This window comes from Podarcis cretensis (assembly GCF_951804945.1).
Source record: "Podarcis cretensis genome assembly, chromosome: 8".
NCBI lineage: Eukaryota > Metazoa > Chordata > Lepidosauria > Squamata > Lacertidae > Podarcis > Podarcis cretensis.
In genome coordinates, this window is record NC_137177.1 from 1478749 (window position 1) to 1497835 (window position 19087).

General features: G+C 50.6%; 1 protein-coding gene across 4 annotated transcripts in view; it reads right to left on the bottom strand.

Moving 5' to 3' along the window:
• Positions 1-19087, bottom strand: part of LOC307221172 (transmembrane protein 87A-like) — a 34327-nt gene that overhangs the window by 4777 nt on the left and 10463 nt on the right. For 2 of the 4 annotated variants that reach the window (XM_079985518.1, XM_079985516.1), the window contains exons 5-16: positions 19013-19081; positions 16519-16695; positions 14041-14137; positions 12738-12802; positions 11455-11638; positions 10613-10712; positions 6950-7043; positions 6774-6848; positions 4134-4239; positions 2654-2712; positions 1340-1443; positions 145-224 (exon numbers count right to left, since the gene is read on the bottom strand). In XM_079985518.1, the coding sequence (XP_079841644.1) occupies positions 145-224; positions 1340-1443; positions 2654-2712; positions 4134-4239; positions 6774-6848; positions 6950-7043; positions 10613-10712; positions 11455-11638; positions 12738-12802; positions 14041-14137; positions 16519-16695; positions 19013-19081 (1210 nt within the window). Of the gene's footprint in view, positions 1-144; positions 225-1339; positions 1444-2653; positions 2713-4133; positions 4240-5963; positions 6036-6773; positions 6849-6949; positions 7044-10612; positions 10713-11454; positions 11639-12737; positions 12803-14040; positions 14138-16518; positions 16696-19012; positions 19082-19087 lie in introns of all 4 variants that reach the window. The other 2 variants (XM_079985519.1, XM_079985517.1) reach the window with 2 other exon arrangements.

A 19087-nucleotide genomic window follows, 5' to 3' on the forward strand; every position in this document is an offset into this window, starting at 1 on the left:
CTTTACGTCTTACATTGTGCCTCTCCGGGTAACAACTGACAGCCAGTAGCCTTGAGAGATGCTCCAACTTCACCTCCCTGAGCCCCCCACCCCCAGGCCTGCCCCACACAATGCAGCAAGGCTCCCCCAGTGCTGGCCTCTTACCAAAGGCCTCGTTGACCATGGGCTCCTCGTCCTCATCCTCCGGCTCGCTGCCTTCGTCCACCAATGGCATGAAGGCGTACCTGGAGTCACAGAGTTGCGGAGTTAGAAGGGAACCAGCGGGGGGGGGGGGGTTTGTCATCTAGCACACCCACCCCGCAATGCCTGGGGAGAGCGGCCAAGACCTCAAGTCGCAGTTCACAGCCTGCTTGCTTCTCCTCCAAGAAGCAGCGTCCGTTGCCTCCTCATCCCTCCCCTCACAACAACCTTATCAGGTAGGCCGAGCCAGGAGTTAGTGAATGCTTCTAAGCGAAAAAATAATAATAATTTATTATTTCTACCCCGCCCATCTGGCTGGGCTTCCCCAGCCACTCTGGGCAGCTTCCAACAAAACACTAAAACACAATAACCTGTTAAACATTAAAAGCTTCCCTAAACAGGGCTGCCTTCAGATGTCTTCTAAAAGTCAGATAGTTGTTTATTTCCTTGACATCTGATGGGAGGGCGTTCCACAGGGCAGGTGCCACCACCAAGAAGGCCCTCTGCCTGGTTCCCTGTAAACTCACTTATCACAGGGAGGGAACCACCAGAAGGCCATCAAAGCTGGACCTCAGTGTCCGGGCAGAATGATGGGGGTGGAGACGCTCCTTCAGGTATACTGGGCCAAGGCCGTTTAGGGCTTTCAAGGTCAGCACCAACACTTTGAATCGTGCTCGGAAACGTCCTGGAAGCCAATGTAGGTCTTTCAAGACCGGTGTTATGTGGTCTCGGCGGCCGCTCCCAGTCACCAGTCTAGCTGCCGCATTCTGGATTAGTTGTAGTTTCCAGGTCACCTTCAAAGGTAGCCCCACATAGAGCGCATGACAGTAGTACAAGCAGAAGATAACCAGACCATGCACCACTCTGGCGAGACAGTCTGTGGGCAGATAGGGTCTCATCCTGTGTACCAGATGGAGCTGGTAAACAGCTGCCCTGGACACAGAATTGACCTGCGCCTCCATGGACAGCCGTGAGTCCAAAATGACTCCCAGGCTGCACACCTGGTCCTTCAGGGGCACAGTTGCCCCATTCAGGACCAGGGAGTCCCCCACACCTGCCCGCCCCCTGTCCCTTAAAAACAGTACTTCTGTCTTGTCAGGATTCAACCTCAAGAATCAAGTTGTGCTTCAGAGCATTGCCTGCCCAGAGGTTGCTGTACCTTTGGTTATTGGCAGACGGTCTCCAGAGGAACATGATCACCAGAAGGATAATGGAGAAGAGGAATCTCCAAAAAGCATCATCGATCCACAGCTCCCTCCAGTCCTGATGAGCAGCGAGGAAGAAATTAATCTCATCTTGAGTCAAACTTGGCCTACTCTCCTCTCAAACCCCAGACCCAGCCTTGCACTTTTGGCATATCTGGAGAGAACTCAAGGACACTTCATGTTCAAGGTGTCTTCTTTGCCAGGTAAGGACACGAATGAGCCTTTTTTTAAAAAAGACAAAAGCTGCACCAATAGGATTTCTGTGACCCGGGGCGAAGCGATGACAGCGACAATAATAATGATCACCCTGCCTCTTTTCCTAGACTGGGACTTGAGGCAGCTTGCACAGGTAAAATACAAAAAGCTGAAAACATATGTCCCATGGGTAGGCAACCCCCTAAGTCCCGGGGGCCAGATCCAGCCCAATCACCTTTAAATCCGGCCCACGGACGGTTCCGGGAATCAGCGTGTTTTTACATTAGAATGTGTCCTTTTATTTAAAATGCATCTCTGGCTTATTCATGGGGCATAGGAATTCGTTCTTTTTTTATTTTCCAAAATACAGTGGTGCCTCGCAAGACGAAAAGAATCCATTCTGCGACTCTCTTCGTCTAGCTGTTTTTTCGTCTTGCGGAGCAAGCCCATTGACGGCTTAGCGGATTAGCGCTATTCGCGGCTTTTAGCGGCTTAGCGGATAAGCGTCTTAGCGGCTTAGAAAAAGGGGGGGGGGAACCCCGCAGGAACTCGCAAGACATTTTCGTCTTGCGAAGCAAGCCCATAGGAAATTCGTCTTGCAAAGCACCTCAAAAAACGGAAAACTCTTTTGTCTAGCGAGTTTTCCGTCTTGCAAGGCATTCGTCTTGCGGGGCACCAGTGTATAGTCCGGCCCCCTACAAGGTCTGAGGGACAGTGGACAGGCCCCCTGCTGAAAAAGTTCGCTGACCCCTGATATATACTGTATTTTTCCGTGTATAAGATGCACCCTATTATTAGGGACTCCAATTTAAGAAATCCCCACCATTCATTATCCGTGTATAAGAAGACCTACAGTTTTCCACATAATTTTAAAGTAAAAAAAAACCCTAGTCTTATACACGGAAAAGTACGGTAACTGGGATCGCTGAAAAGCAGTTAAAACTCTTAACAGGATTTAAACAGTATTTGTAAAGATCTGTTCAAATGTAGATAATAATCGCCATTAGCTCAGCACCCCCAAAAAACTGTCCATCTCCCCACCCCCCGTTTGGATGGGTTTCCTCAGTACTCACTGCCTGGCATGTGGCAAGCCTGAAAGTCTTAGTGGTCCAGATTATGAAGATGACAGACGCTGCGGAGGAAACAAATTTTGGGTGAGTTGGATGAGACTTTGGAAGCAATGCCAAATATTTTTCTTGTGTCATTTAAACCAGCGGCGCCCTCTGCGAACTCCAGGTATCCTGCCTTTCAATACGACCGCAGGTGTTTTTTGGGCCGTCCATTGCCTTGATTATTCCCTTTGAGAAATGACCAAGATGCAAGCCAGCGCTGCAACGTAAGGTTGCGGCGTGGAGAGCTCCACTTCGGCCTGCCAGCCACATCCTCCCTCCAGGGTGGCCCGTTTCATCACCCGCCTCCAGGAGCATCAGCTATCTGTGCGTGCCGAGTGTGCTCAGTGCGCATCGGAGCTGTTTGGGGGATTACTGCAACTTAAGAGAGTTATTTATTTAGGTACAGTGGTCTCTTGGTTCTCAAACGCCTTGGAACCCAAATGTTGCAAACCCGGAAGTGTTCTGGTTTGTGAACCTTTTTTGGAAGCCGAACATGCTCTGATTTGAGTGTTACGCTTCCGTTTTGAGTGTTATGCTGAGGTCTGTCTGTTTTTGCTATTTATTTTACGTTTTTGTGGCTCTTTTTCTTTTGTAACTGTGTGGAACCCGGTTCAGCTACTGATTGATTGATTGATTGATTGATTGTGTGACTGCGGTACATTTCTTATTTCTTTCATTTTATGGATCAATGGTCTCGTTAGAAAGCAAAATTCATGTTAAATGGCTGTTTTAGGGGTTGCTTTTAAAAGTCTGGAACGGATTAACCCAGGCATGTCCAAAGTCCGTTTTGGGTTTCATCCAGCCCCTGTGGCAGTTTATTTCCTGGGGTAAAATCCTGAAAAAAACCTCAACAACATCAATCCTAAAAAAGGTAAAAAAACCCCCTATGGTTGGCCCTTCACTCCATCAAATCTGGCCCTCTTTGTAAAAAGTTTGGATACCACTGGATTGATCCATTTTGCATTACTTTCTAGGGGAAAGCGTGCCTTGGTTTTGGAACGCTTTGGTTTTGGAACGGAATTCCGGATTGAGTTTGAGAACCAAGGTACCGCTGTATTTCTGAAAATCTCGCATTTCCCCGCCGAGGATTCTGCTACCTTCCATGGTGGGCTTTTGGCTCAGAGAATGAATCTTCCGCGGACACTGGGCAGCTACCTGCCGGGGACCCCTTTGCCGCAATCCCCATAGCTGTCAGCGTTTCCCTTTTTTAAAGGGAAATCCCCTTATTCTGAATAGGATTCCTTGCAAGAAAAGGGGAAAGTTGACAGCTATGGCAATCCCGGCCTTACTGCGGGGCGTCGGGCTGGATAACCTCTGGGTGTCCCAATCAGCTCAACAATCCCGTGAATTCTACCTACAGATGGGACTGGGAAACCTGGACGTGCACATAATACAGACACGAAGCAGACAGGATGGGGTCCCCCTTCTCCCCCAGACTCACCGATGACGGCGAAGATGAGCGTGTTGGTGAAATGGCGGTAGAGCGAGAGCTTGACCAGGTTCCGGCGCAGTTTCAGCAGCTTCATGGTTTGCACCAGGCTAATGAGTATGTGTTGCTCGTTAAGGAAGACAGCAGTGGGTGGCGGTGGGGGGGGGGAGAGTGGCTGGGGGGGGGGGAAACCCAGCTAGATGGGCCAAATATAAATAATAAAATTATTCTTATTATTATACCTACAATATGTCCCACGGACATACCTCTCCTGGTATGTCCCACTGAGGACCTTACGGTCTTCGAACAAAAACATCCTGGAGGTCCTGGGCCATAGGGAGGTTAGGCTGGCCTCAACCAGAGCCAGGGCCTTTTCGGCCATGGCCCCGATCTGGTGGAACGCTCAGTCCCAGGAGACTGGCCATGGAGGCGCAGGTTGCAGCCACAGCAAAGGTGGCATTTTCCCATCTCCGCCATATTAAGCAGTTGGCTCCTTACCTCTCTCGCCCTGACCTAGCCACTGTGATCCAGGTGATGGTCACCTCCAGGCTTGATTATTGTAATTCGCTTTACGTGGGGCTGCCCTTGAAACTGACCAGAAACTCCAGCGGGTGCAGAATGCTGCAGCGAGGCTCCTTACGGGGTCTTCGCTGCGAGATCACATTCACCCGGTTCTATACCAGCTGCACTGGCTCCCGGTGGAGTACAGGATCAGGTTCAAGGTGCTGGTTTTAACCTTCAAAGCCCTATACACCTAGGACCCTCGTACCTACGGGACCGCCTCTCCTGGTATGCCCCACAGAGGACCTTACGGTCTTCAAACAAAAACATCTTGGAGGTCCCAGGCCACAGGGAGGTTAGGCTGGCCTCAACCAGAGCCAGGGCTTTTTCAGCTGTGGCCCCGACTTGGTGGAACGCTCTGTCACAAGAGACCAGGGCCCTGGGGGACTTGACATCTTTCCGCAGGGCCTGCAAGACAGAGCTGTTCCGCCAGAACTCTAGCCCAATGGTTGCCATTAATTTGATTCTGAACTGATTTTAGAATGTATTTATTATAATAATAATAATAATTTATTATTTATACCCCACCCATCTGGCTGGGTTTCCCCAGCCACTCTGGGCGGCTTCCAAAAGAATATGAAAATACTGTGATACATTAAACATTAAAAGCTTCCCTAAAGAGGGCTGCCTTCAGATGTCTTCTAAAAGTCTGGTAGTTGTTGTTCTCTTTGACATCTAGTGGGAGGGTGTTCCACAGGGCGGGCGCCACCACCCAGAAGGCCCTCTGCCTGGTTCCCTGTGACTTGGTTTCTCACAGTGAGGGAACCGCCAGATTCAATCAATTGATTGTGATTTTATATAAACTGGGTTATTTTTACTGTTGTTAGCACCTCTGAGCCCGGCTTCAGCTGGGGAGAGCGGGATATAAATAAAATTTTATTTATTATTTATTACTGTTATTAAGAGTGGAAAGGAGAGAGGGCTCCTGCGCTTAGATCGTACTTGTGGGTTTACCCCACAGGCCTCTGTTTGGCCCCCATAAGAGGAAGCTGGCCAGACCCCACAGGGTTCTTTTTATAGAGCCTCCAAGTCCAGTTGCAGTCTATCTGGATCCCTTGAGTTATCTGGGCCACTGGGCTGTTCCCATGTTCTAACCACCGCCAACTACGCCTTCCCAGCAGATAAGGAGCGTCGCTACAGGCAGGGAGCTCAACCACCCAAAAAGGAGCAGATCGTTGAAAAAATTACTTTTGGGGGAAGGAGGGCAAGAAACCGAAAGGCACATGCAGGCGAAACTGAACGGGAGTCGGGACCCGGCTCGGCCAGGCAGAGCACAGAGGATATCCACCAGCAGAGGGCAGAGTCGAGCATAGCCAGAGGGATAGCAGCTAGCAGCACCAAGTCGTCTTGCGCCTGCGATAAAACGGGGGGGGGGGGGGGGGGGAGAGAGACGAGAGAAAAGAAGGAGAAAGAGGTGGTGAAGAGGAGAGGCAGAAAGAGCAGGGAGGCCAAAGTGCAGGCGGGAAGCTGAATCGATTTGCAGCGGAGAATCAAACAGCTCATTGAACAAGCCAGGCGCCTAGGGCGAGCGGACATTCACTTCCAGGCGACCACGCAATATAAAGCGTTTGGGTTATAAAACTAGGGCCGGCCGCCTGGGAAACAACTTCTACCCAAATGTGATTTTGGTTTTAAACACGGTGTAAGGAGTCTCTATGGGAGTATATTGTGTTTAAAAATGGGGTATCAGAGTTTTTAAGGGGCTAACCAGGTTGGGATAGCTGGGATAGCAGGCTTGTTGGGTTTTGAAGGGCTGCCTTCAGATGTCTCCTAAAAGTCAGATAGTTGTGTATTTCCTTGACATCTGATGGGAGGGCGTTCTACAGGGCGGGTGCCACCACCAAGAAGGCCCTCCGCCTGGTTCCCTGTAGCTTTGCTTCTCGCAGGGAGGGAACCGCCAGAAGGCCCTCAGGAGATGGACCCCGGTGTCCGGGGGTGGAGACACAGAAATCCTTTGTGGGCTGCCGGATTAGATTGCAAAGCTTTATCCTTCTCCCTTCATTTAGAAACCCCCCTCCCAATCTCCATTCCAAGGCAAGGGAAGAGCAAAGAGAAGGCAAACTGCCCAAGTTTCTAGTCCCTTGTAAAGGATATCCACCAGACGATACACGAATCCACAAACGCCAAGAAAATTTCACAGATGAGCGCGGCGGCTTTGGTTTGCTCCTGGGGTGGGAGGGGACAGTCAGGCTGAGAGGGCTGTTCCTGGGCTTAACCCCCCCCCCACGACCCCCTTTCTGCCTCCCCCCCCCGCCATCCGCCCTTACCGATTTGACCCGCAGGACTCCCTCGATGATGGAGAAAATCAAGTACATCAGCCCCACGCCCACGACCCGATTCAAGAGAGCTCCCAGCCGTGGCCTGCGGAGAAGGAGGAGAGGAATCATAGAATCCTAGAATCCTAGAGTTGGAAGAGACCACCAGGGCCATCGAGTCCAACCCCCTGCCAAGCAGGAAACACCATCAGAGCACTCCTGACATATGGTTGTCAAGCCTCTGCTTAAAGACCTCCAAAGAAGGAGACTCCACCACACTCCTGGGCAGCAAATTCCACTGTCAAACAGCTCTTACTGTCAGGAAGTTCTTCCTAATGTTTAGGTGGAATCTTCTTTCTTGTAGTTTGGAGCCATTGCTCCATGTCCGCTTCTCTGGAGCAGCAGAAAACAACCTTTCTCCCTCCTCTATGTGACATCCTTTTATATATTTGAACAATATTTGAACAAGAAGAAGAAGAGGAAGAAGAGGAGGAGGAGGAGGAGGAGTTTGGATTTGATATCCCGCTTTATCCCTACCCAAAGGAGTCTCAAAGCGGCTAACAATCTCCTTTCCCTTCCTTCCCCACAACAAACACTCTGTGAGGTGAGTGGGGCTGAGAGACCTCAGAGAAGTATGACTGGCCCAAGGTCACCCAGCAGGTGCAGGTGGAGGAGCGGAGACGCGAAGAGCAGAGACGCGAACCCGGTTCCCCAGATTACGAGACTACCGCTCTTAACCACTACACCACACTGGAGAGAAAAGAGGGGCAGAAGTCGAGGAGCCGCGTCGCCGGAAAAACGGGGCAGGTCTCTTGTGAACGTGATGGCACTTTGCCGCGATTCCTGTGCCGCAGCAGGTTGGGCGAGATGGGAGGCCCCCTCCCAGGTCTACAATTCTGGCGACCGGTTCTATGATCCGAGAACGTCTCCCAGGCGAGAGGATGCAGCAGCCCCAAAGAGGCTAATAATAATAATAATAATAATAATAATAATAATAATTATTTATTATTTATACCCCGCCCATCTGGCTGAGTTTCCCCAGTCACTCTGGGCAGCTTCCAATAGAATATTAAAATATAATAATCTATGAAACATTAAAAGCTTCCCTAAACAGGGCCGGATCCGGCCCAATCACCTTCTAAATCCAGCCTGTGGGTGGTCTGGGAATCAGCACAGAATCTACATGAGTAGAATGTGTGCTTTTATTTAAAATGCATCTCTGGGTTATTTGTGCGACATAGGAATTCGTTCTTTTTTTTTCTTTTCCAAAATATAGTCCGGCCCCCCACAAGGTCTAAGGGACAGTGGACTGGCCCCCTGCTGAAAACATTTGCTGGCCCCTGCCTAAGTGGCACAAAACCCATAGGAAGACAATTGATCCAGAACTCAGACAGGCAATGGCTGGGGCAGGCTGGGGAACTTCAGACCTGGAGCCAGATGTGGCCCTCCAGGCCTTTCCAAGTGGCCCTCAGAACACCCCCCAGCCTATACCCTGCTCTGCAACCCGAGTTTGCTTGGCCCGGAAGTGCCCAGGCACCTGGGAATGCCCCTTGCTTCCCTGGGTGGAGGATAGAACCACAGAGAGCAGAAAGGGACCCTGTAGATCATCTAGTCCAACCCACTGATTTGCAGGAAATTTTACGCTCAAACCCATGGCCCTGAGATTAAGGGTCACCTGCTCTGCTGACTGATAGAGGAGGGCATGTTGGAAACTAGGTGAAGGTCCAGTGTGAGTGTCTGGAGGCGGTTGGAGGATGGATGGCGGCTAATGGATTGAGGTTGAATCCTGACAAGACAGAAGTACTGTTTTTGAGGGACAGGAGGCAGGCAGGTGTGGGGGACTCCCTGGTCCTGAATGGGGCAACTGTGCCCCTGAAGGACCAGGTGCGCAGCCTGGGAGTCATTTTGGACTCACAGCTGTCCATGGAGGCACAGGTCCATTCTGTGTCCAGGGCAGCTGTTTACCAGCTCCATCTGGTAGGCAGGATGAGACCCTACCTGCCTGCAGACTGTCTCACCAGAGTGGTGCATGCTCTGGTTATCTCCCGCTTGGACTACTGCAATGCACTCTACGTGGGGCTACGTTTGAAGGTGACCCAGAAACTACAACTAATCCAGAATGCGGCAGCCAGACTGGTGACTGGGAGCGGCCGCCAAGACCATATAACACCGGTCTTGAAAGACCTACATTGGCTCCCAGTACGTTTCCGAGCACAATTCAAAGTGTTGGCGCTGACCTTTAAAGCCCTAAACGGCCTCGGCCCAGTATACCTGAAGGAGCGTCTCCACCCCCATTGTTCTGCCCGGACACTGAGGTCCAGCTCTGAGGGCCTTCTGGCGGTTCCCTCATTGCGAGAAGTGAGGTTACAGGGAACCAGGCAGAGGGCCTTCTGGGTGGTGGCACCTGCCCTGTGGAACGCCCTCCCATCAGATGTCAAATAGAAAAATAACTATCTGACGTTTAGAAGACATCTGAAGGCAGCCCTGTTTAGGGAAGTTTTTAATGTTTAACAGGTTATTGTGTTTTAGTGTTTTGTTGGAAGCCGCCCAGAGGGGCTGGGGAGACCCAGCCAGATGGGCGGGGTATAGATAATAAATTTAATATTATTATTGTCAGGGGCTCAGGAGGAACACAGGGAGGAAAGGAGATGGAGAGCGAAGGGGAAGAATCTGAGGGGAGTGTAGGAGAAGATGACAGTGGCCCGAGAGATTCCATGAGCCTCTCCAGCGAATCAGAAGATTCCCAGAGGGGGGCGCCGATGGCCAGGGCAAGGGGCGACCCAAGGGGGACACCCCAGAAGCAAGGGGCCAGCGGGGACTCCCAGAGCAGCAGTTGGAGATCAGGACCAGCTTCCCCACCAGAGCGTAGTGGGGGGGAAGGATCCCAGGTATCGGGACCAGCGTCTCCCCCAGTAGGGAGAGAAGATGAGTCAGAACTGGCCACGCCTCCATCGCAGAGTGAGGGAACGGAGGGGGAGTCGGGTCCAGCTAGCCCCCCCGAGGGGGGAAGCAGTGACAGGAGCAGTGTAACGGTCGGGAGGAAGGTTGCTGGCTGGGCGCGCGCGCCAAGTTCAAATGTACAGGCGCGCGGGACAGCAGGAAGCACGGATTGGGAGCCAGGTCCTAAAGCCCGCCGGAGGGAGGGGGAAGAATCCGGGGACTCAGCATCAGAAGAGTCCAGAAAGGGCAACACCCCGGCGGACAGGCGGACCCAGAGGAGGAAAGAGCAGAGGAGGAGGTGGAGCAAGGCTAGAGTCTTAAACTGGTGTCTAGGGGGAGGAGACTCAGACGGAGCTTCGGCGGTCTAGGGTTTAAGACGTAGAGCTGCGCGCTACGGCTTTGGAATGGAAACTGAACTTCAATAAAGACTTTTGTATATAACGACGACCTGGCGTTGGTCCTCTGTGAGCTGGGACCTTGGGCAGCTCTGACAATTATTATTATTATTATTATTATTATTATTATTATTATTATTATTATTATACAACTGGCTGCCCCACATGCTTTCTCCCCTAGCCCCGGCCGAGGATCTCCATGAGATCTTCCCCATCCCAGGAAAATTAACTGGCGACATCAGGTACTGCAGTTGGGGCCTTCTGCACACCAAGCAGGTGTCCTCCGCCGCTTTGGCCAAGGGGTTGGCCCCCCCTCCCTCTCCCTGGCCGACACACTCACTTGACGATGCCGTATCCCAGGCTAGCGATGATGACCAGAACCCGGGCCAGCATCCTCTTCACGGCACACAGGACCTCGGCAAATATCACCGCCCCTTGAACTGGAAAGCAGAAGCAGAGAAGGCGCCATTTTGAGAGAAGGCAGAGGCTGTGAAAATGTGGGGCAGACCCTGTAGACAGGAACCAGAAACTTCCTGCAAGGTCCACGCCAGGCGTCCCCAACCTGCGGCCCTCCAGATGTTTTGGGACTACAACTCCCATCACCCCTGATGAAGTCTGAAACATCTGGGTGGGGTTAAGCCTGGAGAAGGGTAGTTTAGACCAGGCATAGGCAAACTTGGCCCTCCAAATGTTTTGGGACTACAACTCCCATCATCCCTAGCTAACAGGACCAGTAGTCAGGGGATGATGGGAGTTGTAGTCCCAAAACATTTGGAGGGCCGAAGGTTGGGGGTTCCTGGTCCACACCGTACATTTAAAGCTCCACGGTGCTGCTTTAAACGGTCATGGCGGCTTCCCCCAAGGAATCCTGGGAACTGTGTGTGTGTGTGTGTGTGTGTGTGTGTGTGTACAGTCATACCTCAGGTTACAGACGCGATTTTCAGGTTACGGACTACTGAAACCCAGAAGGGGTTACTTCCGGGTTTCGGGGGTCGCGCATGCACAGAAGTGCTAAATTGTGCATACGCAGAAGCACCGAATTGCAACCCGCGCATGCGCAGACACGCCGCTGCAGGCTGCGAACGCTGCAGGTTGTGAGCATGCACCCTTCACGGATCCCGTTCGCAACCGAAGCGCCCACTGTATTGCAAAGCACGTCGCTATCAGCAAGTCCCCACTGACCTGACGTCCCTTGGCTCTGGACGCTCTGGAACTCAGCGTAGAAGACGGCCTTCTCTAGCATTCCCAGGAGGATGACGCCGCCAATCCAGAACTGGATGCGAAGGATGTCTCGCCAGTAGCAGGCCAGCAGGACCAGCCAGAGGACCCCGTAAAGCACGTAGACAATGCACATCACCATGTAGAACTACGGGGGGAGGAAAGGGCAGGAGAGGGAGGAGGCTGGAGGAGGAGCAGCAGCAACCAGCTCCGCAGGGGCAGCAAAAACAGGACCCTGCTGGACTACAACTCCCATCATCCATGGCAACTGGGCCACACTGGATAGAATCATAGAATCCTAGAGTTGGAAGAGACCACAAGGGCCATCGAGTCCAACCCCCTGCCAAGCAGGAAACACCATCAGAGCACTCCTGACATATGGTTGTCAAGCCTCTGCTTAAAGACCTCCAAAGAAGGAGACTCCACCACACTCCTTGGCAGCAAATTCCACGGTCGAACAGCTCTTACTGTCAGGAAGTTCTTCCTAATGTTTAGGTGGAATCTTCTTTCTTGTAGTTTGGATCCATTGCTCCGTGTCCGCTTCTCTGGAGCAGCAGAAAACAACCTTTCTCCCTCCTCTATGTGACATCCTTTTATATATTTGAACATGGCTATCATATCACCCCTTAACCTCCTCTTCTCCAGGCTAAACATGCCCAGCTCCCTTAGCCGTTCCTCATAAGGCATCGTTTCCAGGCCTTGGACCATTTTGGTTGCCCTCCTCTGGACACGTTCCAGTTTGTCAGTGTCCTTCTTGAACTGTGGTGCCCAGAACTGGACACAGTACTCCAGGTGAGGTCTGACCAGAGCAGAATACAGTGGCACTATTACTTCCCTTGATCTAGATGCTATACTATTGATGCAGCCCAGAATTGCATTGGCTTTTTTAGCTGCCGCGTCACACCAGTTCCATGCTGGGAACTGTAGTCCCAACACCTGGCTACTGACACGGTATATAAAAATGGGTCAAGGCAGAAATCCTGACACAGCGCCAACTACTGGACAGAGGTGTCTTGGCCGCTGTACTCCGCTAGCTTCCAGGCTGGACTACTGCCATGCACTCTACGTGGGGCTGCCCTTGGAGACGACTCGGAAAATTTGACTGGTCCAAAGCGCATCATTGCCCGGGGTCTCTTTGTTTTGAAACGGCTGTGCTGGTTGTCAGTCTCTCTGAGCTGCCCGCCGGACCCCACACGCAGCATCGGCGAGCCCCACAGGGGGAACCCATGGGGAGGAAAAGAACTCACCACCATCAAAGGCCACTCGGAGGCGGAGATGTACTGGTGGTCAGGATGCTTCATCTGCACGTCAACTGAAAGTTGGAGGGGGAAAGGAGACAGGTGAGCGGAAGGGGCTACGGGAGAGGAAGCACCAAAATTCTGACACGCTTTTCCCACACAAAAGGTGGCAAACATATACCCTCAGTCCTGTAAGAGTTCCAAGCTAATCCGCCAGCACAGCTATTATACAGGGCTCAGATTTGGACAGGAACTCACCTTGGGTCTACGGAAGCTGTCCAGTCAAAGCTCTTAAGGCAAATTTCCTCTGTCCCACCCTGTGTCCCAAACACATCATTGCGCCTAGAGGGTATTCTTCCCTCGGTAGAATTATGGATCTGGCGTAGGACACTTAACTCTTGGCTTCGCCTAAACTCAAATCCCCCTGGTCTAATATCCCTCGTGCTGCAATATGGTCACAAGAGCGCCTGGACTCAAATTGTCTATCAAAAACTTCACTCTTGTGTTTTATCACCACAACAGCTACTCACTGTGGGTTTTAGTCAAGCAACAGTCTAATTTGCCAGCGCCTAAATGATATCAGCGTCAGAACAACTTGGCCTCAATAAGGAATTTTTGGCCCATGGCATGACTATTTTACACCTTCCCATTTCGACTCTCTGGCAGCCTATATGCACAACTGAGCAATCCTAAAATACAGACACGTTTTTACTCTCGCAAGATTGAATGTCTTGCCCTCGGCTGCATTTGAGGGACGATTCCAACAGATTCCACACGAGAAACACTTATGTCCCTGTGGAGATGGCAGTACCGAATCAAGGGCACATGCCCTTCTGGCTTGCCCTCTTTATAAAGACTTGAGGAATGAGATTATCGCCCCTCTTTTATTGTCCATTCCGGGTCACCCAGCCACTGCCCCAGGGTCCTTTCTCTTGGCAGATCAAGATGAGCAGGTGACAGCAAAGGCGGCAAGGTTTTTAGCTGGGGCAATCAGAATAAGACCCACACTTTGACTACGGACTCAAAACCCCAAAATGTACTTTATATAATTGATGTTTTTATTTCTATTCTTTGTATACTGTATTGTATAAATCTGATTTTTTTGATTACTATTTTTAAAAAACCCATTGATTTTTATCCACCCTGCATTATACACAACAGAGCTGGAAAACAAAGCCCATCTCTTCACCCGGGTATCTAATGCCAGGCACAGAAGGCACGAAGGCAAAGCTTTCACCACCGACTCAAACGCCGCTCCGCTGACTAATCTCAACCCTCGCCGCCCACGGAAAAGCTGTGCCGTTTCACTCACTTTTGATCTCCCAGTTAGGAGACGGGGTCTTGTTGCTCAAGATCCTAAGGATGAAGACATATGGCCCGTCTTCCCAGGTCACAGCGACCGTCGAAACCTGAAAGGAACCCCCCCAGGTCAGCCAAGGTTCTGGTGCTGCGGCCGGAACTTGTGGCGACTTCAAAGCTGTGCCAAACTTGCACCCACCCCATCCTTCCTCCCCCCCCCCCCAGTTCCTTGCTGCTGGATTCGTGGCACAGAGGCAGAAGAACTTAACTTAAAGCAGTGTTCCCCAACCTTGGGCCTCCAGCTGTTTTTGAACTACAATTCCCATCATCCCTGACCACTGGTCTTGCTAACTAGGGATGATGGGAGTTGTAGTCCAAAAACAGGTGGAGTCCCAAGGTTGGGAAACACTGACTTAAAGAAAACAAAAAAGATTATTGTGGACTTTAGGAAATGTAAATTGAATATTCAGCCACTCGTTATTGAGGCGAAGTGTGTGGAACAGGTCTCAGTGTTTCGATTTCTGGGAATGGAGTTGAGAGATGACCTAACCTGGGGAGAAAACAGCAAAGACCTGGTGAAGAGAGCACAGCAGAGGTTATATTTTCTGAGAATCCTCTGGAAAAACAATCTCTCAAAGGACCTGTTGATGGCATTTTCCCATTGTACTTTGGAGAGTGTATTAACTTATGGTCTGTGTGTCTGGTTTGGGAGCTGCACGGTCAGGGAAAAAACAATGCTGTCCAGGGTTGTAAAGACTGCGGAGAAAATAATTGGGTGCACTCTTCCCAGCTTGGATCAAATCTACGCTTCCAGGTGCCATAAGAAAGCTGCAGAGATAGCGCAGGATAGTGCACACCCCAGAAATGATCTCTTTCAGCTTCTGACTTCTGGAAGAAGGTCCAGGGTTATAAAGACTAGGACTAGCCGCCTGAGAAACAGTTTCTATCCAAATGCGATTTTGGTTCTAAACGCAGTGGAAGGTAGTCTCTATGGGAGTATATTGTATTTAATTATGGAGTATCAGAGTTTTTAGGGGGCCAACCAGGCTGGGATAGCAGGCTTGTTGGTTTTGAATGTCTGATGTAGATTTTTCAATTTCATTGTTCTGTATGGGGCAATGACAATAAAGATTATTGTATCATATCGTATTGTATTATATCATAACAGGAGAAGAGCCTCCTGGATCAGGCCGTTGGCCAATTTAGTCCAGAATCTTGTTCTCACAGCGGCCAACCTGCCACTTCCAGGAAACCTGAAAGCAGGATCCGTGCACAAGAGAAACTCTTCCCTCCAGCAGTTTCCCACAACTGGGACTCAGAAGCGTTGCTGCCCCAACCGAGGAGGGCATGGCATAGCCATCATGGAAACAGCCTTTGGCCGCCCTCCCCCTCCATGAATTTGCCCCATCCTCTTTGAAAAGCCATCCCGGTTGTCAGCCATCTCTCCCTCATGTGGCAGGGAGTTCCACGGTTCAACCATTGAGTGAATAAGTGAATAGCGACGTTCTTTTCCCTGTCCTGAATTTTCCGACTCTCAGCTTTGTTTGACGCCCCCAAATTCTAATGCTGCCAGTGTTACAAGAAAGCAAGGGTCCTTTTTCTCGACCCCTGCATCCCTAGCCCATGCGTAATTTTATAAACTTCTTCTGCATCGGCTCTACCTCGCCTTTTCTCTAAACGAAAAGTCCCAGAGGCTGCAAACTTGATCCCTCGATTGTTTTGGTCGCCCTTTCCCCAAACCTACTATGCCCTTTTCTTGACGTGGGGCCACCAGAACTGAACACAGAAGAGCAGAACTGCACAATAGCCCCATAATATCTAGGGGTCGCAGGTTGCCCACCTTCCTCGGAGTTGCCAGGGGTGCAAAGAAGATGCCCCTGCCACCTTTGCAAGCAGAGAAAACTCCTGATGAACTAGAGGGCAGGATTGGGCACAGCGGTTACTAAACAAGGAACCAGGAGCATGCCATTTTTACCACCTACTAACCTCTAGCATCTTAAAAAGCAGAGACATCACCTTGCCAACAAAGGTCCGCATAGTTCAAGCTCTGGTTTTCCCAGGAGTGATGTATGGAAGTGAGAGCTGAACCATAAAGAAGGCTGATCGCCGAAGAATGGATGCTTTTGAATTCTGGTGCTGGAGGAGACTCTTGAGAGTCCCATGGACTGCAAGAAGATCCAACCTCTCCATTCTGAAGGAAATCAGCCCTGAGTGCTCACTGAGAGGACAGATCCTGAAGCTGAGGCTCCAAGACTTTGGCCCCCTCAGGAGAAGAGAAGACTCCCTGGAAAGGACCCTGATGTTGGGAAAGATGGAGGGCGCAAGGAGAAGGGGACGATGGAGGACAAGATGGTGGGACAGTGTTCTCGAAGCTACCAGCATGGGTTTGACCCAACTGTGGGAGGCAGTAGAAGATAGGAGTGCCTGGCGTTCTCTGGTCCAGGGGGTCACGAAGAGGCGGACACGACTAAGCGACTAAACAACAACCAACCTCTAACTTCTGCTTCTTCGCCACTGTGCTCTTTGCGGCGCCTTTGTCTTCCTTCTCGTTGGCCGAGGCAGCCGGCTGCGCAACACCCTTGCTCACTTGTGTGGCTCCTGTTTCCTTCCCCACGGCCTCTTCTTCTGCCTGCTTGGGAGCCTCTCTCTTCTTCACTCCCGACTGGGGCTGCGGGCGAAACGGGAAAATGGGCATCAGGAAAAAGGTGGGTGCGCCAACGAAAGGGTGGCATCTCATGGAGGAATCGGTCCACCCACAGATCTTGGGAGCCACCATGCCTGCAAATTGTAAGGGGTCCCAAGAAGGGGGAAACATCCCTTCTCTCTCTCTTTAATATATACAAATTTTTATTAGTTTTAACATACCATTTTCAACAGTAATTAAACATGCTTTTACATCTTATTCAATTTTTTTGACTTCCATTGGTCCTGTCTGAAAATTTTCCAATCTCATCTCTTAGTATGAATTTCTTACTTTTCTTATTATATTTAAAACTCATAACCAATCATCTCTATTCTTTATCCATTTTGTAACACTTCTTGTATTTCTCTTTACAAAACTTCTTCTACTAGCCTAATGCTCTTCAAATACCCTTCTCTCTCTCTCTCTCTCTCACCCACTGAAAGAGGGGGTGGCAAACAAGAGAAGCTACATCTGGTACCCAGCAGTTAGCGATTTCAGAGAAAATCAGGCAGAACATCCACAGGGCTGCAGCAAAGCCACCAACGATATCTGTTGTTATACCAGGGATGGGGGGAAACTTCTGAGTCTGGCCAGGGAAGGGAAGTTTAGGGAAGTTTTTAATGTTCAATCTTGTATTGTGTTTTTAATATTGGGTTGGAAGCCGTCCAGAGTGTCTGGGGAAACCCAGCCAGATGGGCGGGGTATAAATAATAATAATACAGTCATACCTCGGATTAAATGTGCTTCAGGTTGAACGCTTTTGGATTGCGCGCCACGGCGACCCGGAAGTAACAGAACGTGTTACTTCCAGGTTTTGCCGCTCGCACATGCGCAGATGGTCAAAATGACGTCATGCGCATGTGCAGAAGTGGTGAATCGCGACCCACGCACGCACAGAGGCGGGTTGTGTTCGCTTCTGGATGCGAATGGGGCTCCAGAACGGATCCCGTTCGTATCCAGAGGTACCACTGTAATATTATTATTATTATTATTATTATTATTATTATTATTTTAATGCTACCCTCCAACTCCCATTTGGGTCTCTCCCTCAGGCCACACTCCCCCCCAGCTTTCTCCCCCCTGCCCCCACCTTGAGAGTTTGTTTTTCCTGAATGGACTGAATCCCTGGAATATACTGATAATAGCTCTGGAGAGGAGAGAGAGGTGTGTTTGAATATCTATGGAAACTAGCCTACCCTACAATGGTAAAATTTGCACTGCCCACTCTCCTTCTGGCTTTGCTAGCCCCCCCCCCCCCGCCATGCTGAATGGTACAGAAACACCCTGCCTATTTAGGGAAGAACCATCTGGCCTAGTGGGAAGATCCATCCCACCACTGAATTTCATTAAAGGCTGGCTTCAGGGGCTCCAGGAGCGCAGTTGAGAGCAGCACTTGCAACTTGCTGGATCCGCCCGATACAGGGCTGCTTGCTTCCAGAAATCCCATAGGAGAGTAAGAGTCTTCCCCCGCTGTTGCTCCATTAATAATAATAATAATAATAATAATAATAATAATAATAATAAATTATTTATACCCCGCCCCCCCCAGCCAAGACCGGGCTCAGGGCAGCTAACACCAAATATAAAAACAATTGATTGAAATACAGCTTAAAAAACAAGATTAAAGTACAACATTAAAATGCAGCCTCATTTCAGTGGAAACTCAAATCAAAAACTTTTTGGGATGAAAAAGTCAAGTCTTCACCAAGGCCAGCTTTCAGACTGGTCCTACGTGGGCCAGAAAAAAGCCAGGGAAGTCCCCAAATAGGTGTTCCATCACAGAACGAGAAAGGAAAAAGGAAAGAGGGGGAGGGGATCAAGTTGATTCCAAGCCAAAGGCCAGGTGGAACAACTCTGTCTTACAGGCTCTGAGGAAAGAAATCAGATCCCGCAGGGCCCAGGTCTCATGAGACAGAGCGTTCCACCAGGCTGGAGCCATCACTGAAAAGGCCCTGGCTCTGGGTGAGGCTAGTCTGACTTCCTTAGGGCCCGGGACCTCCAGGGTGTTGCTATTTATGGACCTCCGTGGGGCATACCGGGAGAGGCGGTCCTGTAGGTACGAGAAAGAACATAAGGAAAGCCTGCAGGATCAGGCCAGGGGCCCGTCTAGTCCAGCATCCTGTCTCCCTTGTGGCAGTGAGTTCCACAGTTTAATGGCCATCCAACCCAACCCCCTCCTTTAAAGCAAGCCTGCAGCCCCTCACTATGTCGTCGGGCAGCAATAAGAAGGCCAGGGACTTCTGTCTAGAGTGAGACCACAGTCCCATTCCCCAGCCCCCCAGTTCCCCGACTCTCCACTGACCGAACTGACCACGCCTTCCTCCTTGAAAGGCTGAAGCTTTTGGGGCTTCGGCAGCTCTGGGAAGTGCAGCTGAAA